The 13,789-nt window shown below is 40.3% G+C and overlaps 1 protein-coding gene across 3 annotated transcripts in view; it reads left to right on the top strand.

Annotated features, from left to right (window-relative positions):
* The window catches only part of PITPNC1 (phosphatidylinositol transfer protein cytoplasmic 1), a 169,669-nt gene that overhangs the window by 106,997 nt on the left and 48,883 nt on the right, over positions 1 to 13,789 (top strand). For all 3 annotated transcript variants that reach the window (XM_048491695.1, XM_048491694.1, XM_048491696.1), the window contains exons 3-4: positions 1,728 to 1,816; positions 6,320 to 6,327. In XM_048491695.1, coding sequence (XP_048347652.1) covers positions 1,728 to 1,816; positions 6,320 to 6,327 — 97 coding nt within the window. The remainder of the gene's footprint in view (positions 1 to 1,727; positions 1,817 to 6,319; positions 6,328 to 13,789) is intronic.

Genomic DNA, 13,789 nt, shown 5'->3' with positions numbered 1-13,789 from the left:
CTTCTGCCTATTTACTTTCCATCTAAATTTCTCCTATCCCCATCTCATCTCTTAATAATTTTTAATTCTGTTTATTGAATCTGCCTCAGTATTCTTGGTGCCTGGAAAAGGGGATTTGCCAAAAGTAAAATAATGGGCTTCTTCCACCTTCTGGGGAGCTATAAGACAGAGTTGTAGTGCTTTTAAATCACCTCACACTGCCATACCAAGCAGTTCAGTCACTGAGAAAAGCCAGGAAATCTGACCAGCCTGGTCAGAGCATTCCTATCCTCCCTCAGAAAGTTAAGAAGGTGAGGGGGTCCATCACAGCAAGTTTCAAAAAGTTATATTATGGTATGGAAAACTATTGTCTCAGGCCCCTTCCGGACATCCAGAATGATGCCCTTTCAATTCACTTTGCAGCTGGATTTTACTGCGTGGAATGGCAAAATCCACTTGCAAACAATTGTGATGCATGTGCGGAAGGGGCCTCACTGTGCCATGGAGGAAAACAGAGCTTACCATGACACGCCTCTGAAGATGCCAGCCATAGATGCAGGTGAAATGTTAAGAGCAAAATCTACCAGAACACAGCCACATAACCTGGAAAACCCGCAACAGCTATTTGTCTTATTACTTTTGAATTTAAAAAATAGTGATATGAAAAGCTGAGAGTAACAAGTTCTAGAAAGTGTGGCCATAGCTGTTAGACTTCTACAGTAAAAATAACAAGGAGCCTTATGACACCTTAAAGATGGACAGGTTTATTATGGCAAAGGCTGTAGTCCATTAAATCTTTAGCAACTAGAAATCTGTCTGTAAAGTGCTGCAAGATTCTTGTTGTTAGGTTGTGTAAGAAAATTAAGATTCACATAAAACAACATTTAACCAAACATAGTCATTTTAAAGTTCTATTTATTTCAGTGGGAGAGATTTAAGTACATGCCTAACTATCCATGAAAATCAACAGGATATTCTTTAACAATGCAGCTATATCAAGAATTACTCTAGTATCAGGCTGCTGAATTAGTGTGAGAAGTATTATCCTCACACACTTTTTTCACTTTTCAAAATACTAAACAGCCTCCCTTGCTCACATCAATCACCATAAGGCAGCAGAAGTAACCCAAAAAGTTGATGCTTTAGATAAAAAGATACCTTTGTTGTAAGAACCCTGAAGCGCTCGTTGTCACTGCTGCCCTGCCATCTTTACAATCATTTCTCCATACCAGCATGCAATTCCTGGAGATCATTCAGAACAGTGGTTCTCAACCTTCCTAATGCCATGACCCGTTAATACAGTTCCTCACATTGTGGTGACCCCCAACCATAAAATTGGTATATATAAAATATAAAAAGACTGTTTTCTGATGGTCTTAGGTGACCCCTGTGAAAGGGTTGTACCGACCCCCAAAGGGGTTGTGACCCCCAGGTTGAGAACCACTGATTCAGAAGATTTAAAAAAAGAGGCAATGTGTGAAGGGAGCACAATCGTTATTGGGGTGCTGCCACTTTGTAGATTATGATATGGAGTACTGAAGACAAGTTATAGTCTGGGCTGTTATATAATCACAATGTGAATACCAGGCCCATTTTTAGCCTTTTGCTCTTAGAAGTTGGTTTCCCTTGGTCATGATTTCCATAATTACAGGAGTCACTACATCTTCTATAAACATATACATTCTTTAAAGAAGTCATGTGGTTTTGGACTTTATCTTGTTATGCAAGATGTATCTTTCTCTTTGCAGCAAACTTCCAAGCTGGGCAAGAGCTGTTGTCCCAAAAATATTTTATGTAACTGAGAAGGCCTGGAATTACTATCCCTACACAATTACAGGTAAGCTTTTTGAGTCAAAATTTATGAAAAGGAGGGGTTTTTTTTGAGGATACTACTTCTATTTGTCCTTTAAAGCTCCATATCACAAGCATGAAAGCAGATCTTAAATTCTGCAGTACTTTTTGAAAAATTTATGTATTGAACCACTATGAGGTACCTCAGACCCTTGTAACAGAGAACATAGAAGTCTAAAGCTATATGAAAAAATGGCTACCTGAAATTAAGCCAAATGAGTTATTTCATTTTAATAGGATTCAGCTGTACTATGATTTTCGCTGATTTCCCAGACATTTCTAATGTAGAACTTCTTACTGATTAATTTTAAAAATCCTAGTGCCTGAACAGCAACATATCATGTGTGATTTGTATCTTAGCTTTCATTCCAGTTCCAATGTGTACTCCTAATCTAGATACTTTTGTATGAATCAGCTGTATAAGCATTTCCTCAGGACATATTCTTGAATGAGGCTACTCACTAGGTGCTAATCAGTAGTGCCTATAACTATAACTCATATGGCTGGTGCCACATATCACTCTTTAACAGGTGCAGCTGTCTAAACGGTGACACCATGGGAATCTCATCAAGCATCACTGCATTCAGAGAACTGTGAGACAAGCCCCAATCATCAAACAAATCTCCGCTCCTTTTCTCTTTCAGTATATCCCTTTTCCTCCTACATTCTACTACATTGGGAAATTCCCAGGGATGGCATGAAATCTGATCTGGGTGCACTCTGAAAATTTCCAGAAATCACCTATCTCTCATCTTGCGTGTTTCTTACCTGCACAGAGCAGAAACTTGCACATGTAGGACGATAGTTTTCACTGACTGCCTTCCACACTGCATCCTATGACATCCTATGAGCCTCAGGAGTGACTTTTCAAGAAGTGCAGAGGGTTTCCATGAAAAAGAAATAATCTGTTGCATTAGGAGGCTTCACTCATAGTTCTTTGGATCCAGTCCTTAACTCAAAGTAAGGGCCTTAGCTTATAGTAAACACTGGAACGTTCCAAGCCCTGCCTCAGGAGGAGCGGGGTGGGTGGAATATAAATAAATGAAACAAATTAAAACAGTTCCCCCTCCCCATGCAGACTCTTGCCCCACTGGCACATGAGTCCTGCAATCCTGAAATGAAGTTTCCCATGGTCAGAAATGGCTGCCGGGGGAGGGGGAAATGAGAAATATCTGCCACCCTTCTCACCTCCACTCCCCTGGGCAATGGTTGCACATGCACATTTTTCCTGTATGGCCAAAGATTATCCCAGACCAGAGACAGGATACAAAGAGGCAACAGAATTGTTTTGGCTCTGAAGAAGTGAATCTACAGGGGAAAAAAACGCTACCTGAGATGGCTCTGAGCATGCCATGACTAAATGCTGACAGCCTTTAGCCAGTCTATCCAGCATCCTCTCTCTTGCATTTTCTCTGAACATCTGTGTGGGATAAAACCAAGGAGGCCATCACTGTGTCTTCAGAGCTTACAGGAAGCAGGGACCTCCCACATTCTCTTTTCCTGGAAGCACCAAATAGATTTTGTCATGGGAGGTTTGGATATGTGAGGGCACGCTTCATCTACTAGTTTGTTTCTAGAGGGTATTGGTGGCCAGCTCCCTCTTTTATTTTATTTTTTTATTTTTTTATTTTTTTATTTATTCCACTTATATACCACCCTCCCCCGAGGGGCTTTCTGAACCAGACTATATGTTACAAAGTATCTGGGCACATGGAGCAGCAAAATTCATGAAATAACCCCCCAGCACAGTTTTTACATGAGAAAACTGTTTGGAGGGAGGCCAGAGCCCTTCCCCTCCCTGTGGCACCATCCCAAGCCCATTTGGGCTTTCTCTGTCTTTTAGAACCAGTTCCCACAGCTTCTGTGCAAAGGTAGTAAGCGTAGGAAAATAAGTGTAAACAAGTGGGAAAAATGTGATTTATAGTAAGCTCTCTGTGTCTGTTTCATTTCTATCCCATTCTTCTTCCAAGAAGCTCAGAGTGGTATATATGGTTCTCCCTTTCTCTTTTTATCTTCACAACAACCCTGAGAGAGTGGGTGATACCTACCTTAGGCTAGACTGAACTTTCAAACTTTACTTAGTGTTAGCAGGGCCAGAGACTCATCCTGTGAGTTTCATGGTTAAGTGAGGGTTTGAACCTGAGTTTTCCAAATCCTATTACAAAACTCCAATCACTTCAAACATTGGCTTTCTCCTTTCCTCGGTCATTACTTTAGAAGTTAAGAGAATCTGATAATTCCACATAAAACAACTATATTTATGGTGGGATAAGGGAATTGGGCAGAGATGTAGTCCATGTTCCCCAAACTAATGCTTGAGCAAGTTATCTCTGGTCCCAATTTACTCCTGCTAGCAACTGCTTTGGATGCAGTTCCAAAAATTCCTGCTCACTGAGAATGGGGCTAGACCCAGTCTCAGCCCAGTTCTCTTCTATTTTCAACTGTCTACTGTGATAAATAGTAGAAAACAGAGGGTTGAGGAATAAAGGATCCATTTGCTCTCTGCTGCTGCCTTGTAATTTGCTGCATGTTTCCATGTGTTCTCTGTTTAGTATACTGGCAAGACCACTGAGAGCCACCGTGGTCCTTCTGGGGTTCTCGTCATAGAACATCTAGACCCAACCCAAACATCAAGTGAACACAAATCTTATTATTTACCCAGCTCTTTGGACCGCCAGGGGTGACCAATACTCGCATACTTTGTCCCCCCCCCCAATCTACTCTCTATGCTGATGCAGCTCTTTAACAGTCTACTTTTTAAAAAGGCATACAGATTATAGAATATTAACCTTACTGAAAAATCTATGGAGTTTTTTTATTGATCCATATATAACAAAATGGTTTATCATAGTTGAATTGGGCAACAGTAATTAGGAACATATATGGAATGGTGGTTTCTTTTCTCTAAGGATTATGCCTAATTTACACTTTGTCTTACTTGGAGGAACAGTATTTGATGTTATATATTATACTATGAAAGCAGCATTCAATTTATGAATACAGCATCAGACTCCTGTATTTACTCAAAAGCAAAACTATTTTGAATGTAAGACAGTCCCTCTGAAAAAAGATTATTCATGAAAGTATTTATTATGATACATGACTTGTCTGTGAATTTAAGATGGCCCTGTTTTCTGGGTGGTACATGGTGGAGGCAACTATTCTTCCTTTTAGGGAAACAGGTTATAGGTTTTTAGCTGAATTTAACCTTACTTGCATCCTGTTAATTCTAAACATGATCCCCATCTATGGACAGAAAAGACGGATTTTTCTGCCCCAAGTTTGCAAAAAAAAAATCTGAAACTCAGAATAAATACATTGTGGAGGGGTTAGCTGCCCTAATTAATAGATTCATTTCCGGTACCCATTCAGAGGGTATTGTGGGGTTTCTTAGGCAACCACAATAGTTTTGCCAGCCTTCAAGCCTTGGTTTCTTCAGTAAGGAGAGGCAAAGGAGAGGGAGAAGGCCCCTTTCAGGGCTATTCTTTGTGTAACTTTGACCCAGCACCCACTTTCAACTCAACCTGCCTCACAGGGTTGTTGTGAGGATAAAATGGAGGTGAGGAAAATGATGTAAGCTGCTTGGGGTCCCCACTGGGGAGAAAGGTGGAATATAAATGAGGTAAATGATTGGTATTTTGCTGTAGATGGGGAGCAAATAGAAGGTAAGTTGGTGGGTGAAAATAAGGAAGCAGGAAAAGAGGAAATGGTATGAGCTGCCAGGAGAAGGTAATTAGGAAACAGAGGGGAGGAAATAGTGGGGGAAAGTGAAATGCCTCTCACAAATCCTTCGAGGACCCCTATGTATGGAATCGTAATCTAGAATATTCCTGTGATGAGGTAAAACTAGAACAATTAGAAATAAAGTAGAACTCTCTCCCCGCCTTTTATTGAACAAAGTTTTTTAGAGTATAAATAACTTCTTTTATGGGTAGTAGATCATTTGACCTTTCTTCTAACAAGAAAGCAGCCCACACCCCTCTTAAGATCATGGATCGATCTCCTGTCGCCATCCTTAGACTATCGATCCCATTTCTTTAGCAACTAGAAGTTGTAACAGGAATAAGAACATAAGAAAGAGCCTGCTGGATCAGACCAGAGTCCCTCTAGTCCACACTCTGCTACTTGCAGTGGCCCACCAGATGCCTTTGGGAGCTCACATGCAGGATGTGAAGCAATAGTCTTCTGCTGCTGCTGCTGCTGCTCCCGAGCATCTGGTCTACTAAGACATTTGCAATCTACTTCCTTGTATATCACTATCTTTGCTAGAATATCTCCTCTCACTTCTTCCCGTCACTAGCTGCAATGCAATTAGAAATTTTGCACTCCTGCAGTGTTCCATCCCATGGAGTCCATATTGTCCATACTGTCAAGCATCAGCACAATTTGTAATGCATCTTTGCATTTTAATTAAAGCAATGTGAGCAATAAAATAATGATGCCATTATTTTTCCTTTTCTTTCCTTTCCACTGGACAAACTTGGATCAGAATACACGGTGAGTTCTGCTTACTCTTTGTCATGTTAATTTATTTGGAGAGATGTTATAGTAAAGCCAACCCAGAGATTCCAAAATATTTTCTTTCATAGTAATACTAATGCTTAGAAGACAATTCCTTCTTTTGTATATCATTGAGGGAGAATGTTGCAGCTAATATTAGGAGAACTTTATCAGTTACTTAATGATCATTTCAAAAACTTGATATAGTTTCTTAAGCAGTCACTGTCATAAAAAGAAATGTTTATTTTAAAACGTAGCAGGGGGATAAAGTGCAGCTCATCGGTCATAATAGAGCACAGCATCTGGAAGAACTCCACCATCAGCAGATAAAATTAAAGGAATTTAGTCACAGAAAGGCAATAAAATAATTTTAAGATATTTAAGTATTTATTTGTTTGCAGCAATTTTTCTTGGCTTTTCAACTTAAAAGGAGGCTCCCATAGAGGCTTACAGCAATCCATAATCAATTCAAATGAAAACTGTAATTGATGCTTTGGGAAGGAGTTATAGTAAGATCTCAGTCCAGGAATCATAGAAGAATCCCTTGTTCTTCTACTGACCATACTGTGATAACAGCTTGTATGCCTCTTCCAGTGCCCAACAGTTTGTTTTGACAGTGTCCTAATTGTGGTAGATTTATTCTATTGCTGCTTGCGTTCTCCATTGATGCCTCCTACCCTTTGGAATGGACTTTCAGATATCATATTCCATCCCTCCCTGTCTTTAGGAGATAATGTAATTTGATATTGTTTTTGTGATTATAACACTGATTTCCCTCTTAGTCTTCTGTTTTCTAAACTGCGGAGTCCCAGACTCTTCAGCCTTTCCACATATGAAAAGATGTTTCAACCCAGTGGTGGGATTCAACGGGTTTGAACTGGTTCATTAGAACCAGTAGATAATTTTTTGTCTAGTTTGCAGAACTGGTAGTTATCCCCCAGCCTGGCCTCTGCCCCTCCCTTAAAACTCGGGGTCTTAAAGGGAAAGGACCTTAAAGGGAGCAGCAGTGGCGTAGTGGTTAAGAGCAGTTGTACTCTAATCTGGAGGAACCAGGTTTGATTCCCCGCTCTGCCGCTTGAGCTGTGGAGGCTTATCTGGTGAATTCAGATTAGCCTGTGCATTCCAACACATGCCAGCTGGGTGACCTTGGGCTAGTCACAGTTCTTCGGAGCTCTCTTAACCCCACCTACCTCACCAGGGTGTTTGTTGTTGGGGGGGGGGAGAAGGGAAAGGAGATTGTAAGCCCCTTTGAGTCTCCTTACAGGAGAGAAAGAAGGGATATAAATCCAAACTCGTCTTCTCTTCTTCTTCTAGAAAGAATTCTAAATGTTAATTACTAGGAAAAATGTAGTCTCATACCTGACACACAGGTTCTAACGCAACAGAACAGTGAAATCATGTTGTTTGTGAATTTCACTCTTTAGTAATATTGTCTTAAAATTCAAGGCTGAGCAAGCTTAAGCAGGTGTTATAAGTTATTGGAGAACATACAGAACAGTAAACTTTCTTCCAACATTGAGGTAATTCAAATTCAGTTCACATGCACATTTTTAGGCAAGGCTGAACTTTTTAATGTTGAAACAATTCAGAGAATGATTTTTGGCTTTCTCTAGTTTATACCTGTAGTTTTTCTCAGAACTGAAAATGGGATATTCCTATTGGAAGTAAAAATATGCTGATATCTTTTCAATTTGTGAGGCAGAAGGGAACATATGATTGTCTTGTGATTAGCTTGTTGAATCAAATCCATTTCAGCACCCTGTATTCCATATATAATATCAGAAGGCAGTTCAGGTGAGTTTTTAGTTGATTATTATTCTATCTGCCTCTAAGCAACTAAAGCAATACACCAAATAGGAGTAGACTATAGGGTGTATATATATTCAATAAGAGTCATCCTATGCTTATCGAAGACTGCCCTCTGATTCTCAATGATTAAATACAAATATGGGCATTATCTAAATTACATAACCAAGTTTACCCTAAGAAAAGCATTTGTCTTCTTCAGTTTTCAGCTAATACCATCTCCAGTTTTAGGTGGCAGATGCTGTAACATGGTACATAATCTGTTGATTTGTATATGTGGATGGGATGAGATTGAGAATGTGTGGCACTCTATAAAAAAGAGAGAGAAAAATAAAGGGAAATTTTACTGAAGAATGTCTAGGACGGCAGCCAGACTACTGAGAAGGAAATGATTATGATGATAATGAAATTTTTACTATACAGTATTTACAAAATTAATATTGAACAGCCTCATTCATGCTTGTGGAGTCTAAGTCTGTATCAATTATCAAAGAGCATACTTTTTCTGACCTAAATTGATCACTTAAGTGATCACTCACATGGAAAGGTGCTTTCAGATCCAATGAAAAAATAATCCTTTGATCAGTGCTGAGTGACTATTATATTTGTTTTCTTTTATAAGGAATGGAGAATGATGTCCTAGAGAATGATTTCATGAGGGAAATCAATCATACAGATGCTTATTCTATGCCAAATGAAATTCTTGTAATCGCTAGATATACAACAGTAGAACTCTACTTATTGAATTCTCCACATTTGACCTGCTGCTTTCTGATTAGTTTAGCAAAAATGTCTATCTGTTAAATCACGTCTACTTATTCATGTCACAGTCTGACAAATTGAAGTGCTGTTTGTGAACCAAAGTGCCACTGTGTAGAGGAATTTCTTTTCAGAATAAAAAATAAGAAGAATTCTCCAACTATTTCTCTCCCCCCCCCGCCCCCCCCAATGACTGCCTAACAGGCTGATAAAGCAGAACTTTCACAGATATCCCTGGAGTCTTTTGATGACTTCTGTATGTTGATTGTTAGAGGCAGAAATTGTTAATGGATGGTCTAGCAGTTTTAATAGTTCCGTGTTTTAAAATGTTTGTAATATAGTTTTTTTTTAAATCTGTTAGCTACCTTGGGTCCCAGTTGCCTGAAAAAAGGCAGGCTCATAAATGACTTTTAATTAATTAATGCAGTGTTATATGGTATTTTACAATGCAACCCTAACCAGAGTTACACACTCCAAAGTCCACTGAAATGAATGGACTTGAAAGGGTATAAATCTTTTTAGGATTGCTAATAAGCTGTACACGAAATCTTTTTAGAAATCCACATAGATTATTTTCCTGTTCATCTATTGCATCCTAACTATCTGGAACCATTCCCTGACTTTTTGTTTTATTTTATGCCTCTCAATTCTTACTATTTCCAGAACTCCCTTTTTGCAAGCTTCTGTTTTTAATGCATCCAATAATAAATTGATCAAGTCATCCATTAATTCCACAGTTTTAGTTCACAATGGTTAGATGCTTCTTGCTGTTCCATTTCGTAGAAAGTTTGCTATTAAACAATATGTATGCTGAACTTATTGTTCTTTGTCCCTTCTATCCTACCACCCCACCAAGCAAAGTTTTGAGCCTTCTACAAGCCTGAGGAGGCTTTCTCCAACTTAAGTGGCTGCTCCAGGCACTTCTTGCTGAAAGCTGCTTTGGCTGGATGGCTGGATGCATCACAGCGTCTTTACCCATTCTTGCCTTTTTCCTATCACATTCCAGTTATATTCCATGTGTCAGATATACCAGTAACTCTTCTTATGCCTCTCTTGATCTTTTTATTTATTATTTACTATGAATTAGTGAATCAATAACAGCAAGGCTAGGAAAAGCCAGGGTTGCATCAGATCACAATTCTCAAGGCTTCTGACAGAATTTTGCAACCTCTTCAATAGCACAAGATTTGCCTTGAAGTCAGAGTTCACAGATCAAAAACAAATTGGATCTGTTTGGAATATATTATGCAGCACATGGGACTTAACCCATTTTTTATTTAGCCGTTTTGAGAATCTGAAGTTTATTTTACAGTGACCATACAGCTTCATCCAGGAGTATTTTGGGATAATCTTCTAAATAATCAAAACTGAGTTTTCAGAAACAACCCATGATATAATCAAGCCTGTTCTGTTATTTTCTGCAGGTGGTTGTTTAAGGGAAACAGGAAAAAAAACTGTTTTGTTTATTAAACTATCCTTGAGTGCTGGTAGGGAGGGAAGATGTCATGATAAAGCTCAATCTTGTCAGATCTCAGAAGCTAAGCAGGGTTGGTATTTTGGAAGGGCAACCATCAAGGAAGACTTTGCATAGAAAAACAATGGCAAACCACCTTGGCTTCTCACTTGCCTTGAAAGACCGTTGCTGGAATCACCATGCTGCAACTTGACAGCACTTTATACACACAGAGGTGGTATGGTGTAGTGATGAGAATGTCATATTAAGATCTGGGCTCAGATCCCCATTCTTTCATGAAGTTTTTTCAGATGACACTTAGGTGGTTATTCTTTCTCAGCGTAACCTACTTCAAAGGGTGCTTGGGAAGGGTAAACAATGTAAGTTACCCTGAACTCTTTGGAGGAAGTATTTTTTACCCTGTCAGGCAGAAGTTTTCCATTGTCTTCCCTGGTCTTATACCTAAGATTGAGCTAGTGGAGATTTTGGTAAGTTTGGCATGTTAGCATTTGAACCTAAGATGTTATACATGCAAAGCCTTGGCCCAAAGAACTTGCATTCTGAAGAACAGATCTTCTTTTGATTCTTGTTGTCAGATTGCTACGCCTACTTCCATTGTCAAAACGAGTAGGTTTTGAGCATAGCTGTCTACCCATATGGTTCACTCCAGTATTGGGAACAGACTGTGTATTCTTGTATAGCCATATGCAGTTGATTAGAGTATTGCAGCAATATATTTTGTGCACAGTGCCTGGGTTTCACCCAGCATGAATAATGACAGTGATGAGGGAAAATAAGTTTTAAAAGTTCAAAATTAGCTAATTTTTGGTTATTTTGTTGTTTGTAGGCTAAAAAAAATTCCTTTTGGCTTTTTTGTGAGAATAAGATCAATAACTTCTAAAGTTTTACTGACCTCAGTAGTACAGGATCAGTTCAGTAGTAAAGGCACACAATTATTAAGCATTTACAATTATAGACACACAAATATATATATTTTTGTTCAGTGTCTAAAATACTGCATACACTCACAGTTAACTGGTACACGTTCAACCAAGGCTGAGAATGTCACAGAAAAAGGGAGCTAATGTGCTGCAGCAGCTAGAGTGCCAGACTAGAATCTGAGACATCCTGGTTCAAATGCACATTTTGCCATGAAAGCTCACAGGATGATGTTGGACCAGTCCCTCTTTTTCAGTTCAGACTACCTTACAGGGTTATTATGTTTAAGATATGCAAGAGGGGAGAACATTGATAAAAGCTGCTTTTATCCATTGTGGGGGAAGGTGGCATATGAATCTACGTGAACAAACAAATAAAAATATTTTCAGAGGATTGCTATGTCAGTTTGCAGTACAACAGCTAGATTACAGTCCAGTAGTATAACCAACAAGATGGGGCAGGGGGGCAGATATGAACATTTGAGAGGTGATGGAAACTTTGACTCTGAAAACTGATCCCTCCCCACCCCGCAATCTTGTTGGTCTCTAAGGTACTGCTGGACTGGAATTTATTTGAAAACCAAGCACCTGTAATGGCTGCATAAATTCCACAGGCAGCCACAAATTGGAGACTTCCAGGTTGAATTAAAATATATTCATATCCTTGAAAGTGGTGAAACTACTGAGAAAAAGATGTTGACACATCAAATGTGGCCTATTTAACTGGCCTATTTGGGGGAGGGGAACCCCAAAGTATGTTTGTACAGTTTCCCAAGGGGCAGATTTTATCAAGCTGTATAAAGTACTAAAAGTGGCTTGCCCCTTTGTGGATTATGAAGAAAAGTGGCCATCCCCAGGAATGCAGTTATGCAGAAAATATGACTTTGTAGCTTAAGCAAAATGGAAAAAAAACCCTTCAAAACCTGACATGATGAGGACAAAATGAAGGTTATTGCAGATACATTGATGGAATGTTGAAAGCATTAAGTTACTTGGCCACAATGCACATACCTTAGCAGTGCATTTTAATGTTGACTGTTATCTATATATATAAAAATCTATCAGTGCATTTTTCTGCTGACAGGTAATCTCCCAAACTACAAGACCGATTGGTTTGAAATTTTCACACAACGTCGCATTTGTGTCCGGCCAGGTTTCCATACTGTTTCCACACCTCCTGTTGTGTACATGTCACAACCGTGCCAGTTATTGTGTACATGCCACAGCTGTGACAGTTGGAACCACAGTTCTGTTCTGCAACAGCGCCATCTGCTGGCCGTCAAAGCAACACTCTCTGATACAAGAAGAAGAAGAGGAGTTTGGATTTATATCCCCCCTTTCTCTCCTGTAGGAGACTCAACGGGGCTTACAATCTCCTTGCCCTTCCCCCCCTCACAACAAACACCCTGTGAGGTAGGTGGGACTGAGAGAGCTCCGAGAAGCTGTGACTAGCCCAAGGTCACCCAGCTGGTGTGTGTGGGAGTGCACAGGCTAATCTGAATTCCCCAGATAAGCCTCCACACCTCAGGAGGCAGAGCTGGGAATCAAACCCGGTTCCTCCAGATCAGATGTACGAGCTCTTAACCTCCTACGCCACTGCTGCTCCAAGGGAAACAACCATGCCTTCCTTGAAAACCGCTGCCATCTGGAGTGAAAAAGATGGGGCCCGCCATCTGGACATGGCCCACCTACCCTAGTGGAGGAAGGGGAGAGGGTGAGGGAAGATCCGGGGGTTTGCTGGATTCCAAAGCGGCTCTGGGGAATTTGAACCTAGCGTGAAAGCGTCATAGCCTCCCAGCCAGTAATTTTAAGCTAGGTACTTCACCTGCAAGGGAAGGGAGTGAAAGAGAAAGGGCCCGCCACCTGGACATGACCCACCCACCCTAGCAGAGGAAGGAGAACATTAGGGAGGGACGGGGCGGGGTGCCATGCAAGGGAACGGGAGAGAGGGAGGGGAGTGAGGGGCCCCTCCCCTCCCCTCCCTTGCAAGCATTGTGCAATGACACATGTTCGAACCATTCGCTTCCCCTTTTCTTTCTTTTCCACTTCACCAGACTGAGCCACAGCAATGTGTGGCTGGGCCCGCTAGTTTGTTATAGATCCTGCCAGTATCAGTGGCAGCAACAAGAGGCAGGCTGTTATCAACTCTGCCCCCCCCCCCCCATACTCACACACTCACAGAAGTCTGTAAATGTAGATACCATAAACTGGCTGTCTTGGAAGGCAATTTCTCCACATTTGTACATCAAGTCACTGACTGGAGCACAGGGTACGTAGGGGAGAGGAAAAGTCTGGAAATAGTTTGTCCTCTTTACAAATCAAATTCAGGCTTTATGCTTAAAAATACAAATGATGTCTCAAGAATAATGTGTACCACCTCTATGGCCACCCTAATGTCAAATGCTTGTTTAGATGAGCAAAGCAGTGGTAACTTAATCCAGTGCAATCACAATGGTCTGAAACAGAGGACTTGCATCTGAGAGGTCAGCACCAGCATGCAGTG

Source organism: Sphaerodactylus townsendi, linkage group LG03, assembly GCF_021028975.2.
Source record: "Sphaerodactylus townsendi isolate TG3544 linkage group LG03, MPM_Stown_v2.3, whole genome shotgun sequence".
Lineage (NCBI taxonomy): Eukaryota > Metazoa > Chordata > Lepidosauria > Squamata > Sphaerodactylidae > Sphaerodactylus > Sphaerodactylus townsendi.
Note: the sequence above shows the minus strand (reverse complement) of the source record. Positions and strands in the feature narration are given on the sequence as shown.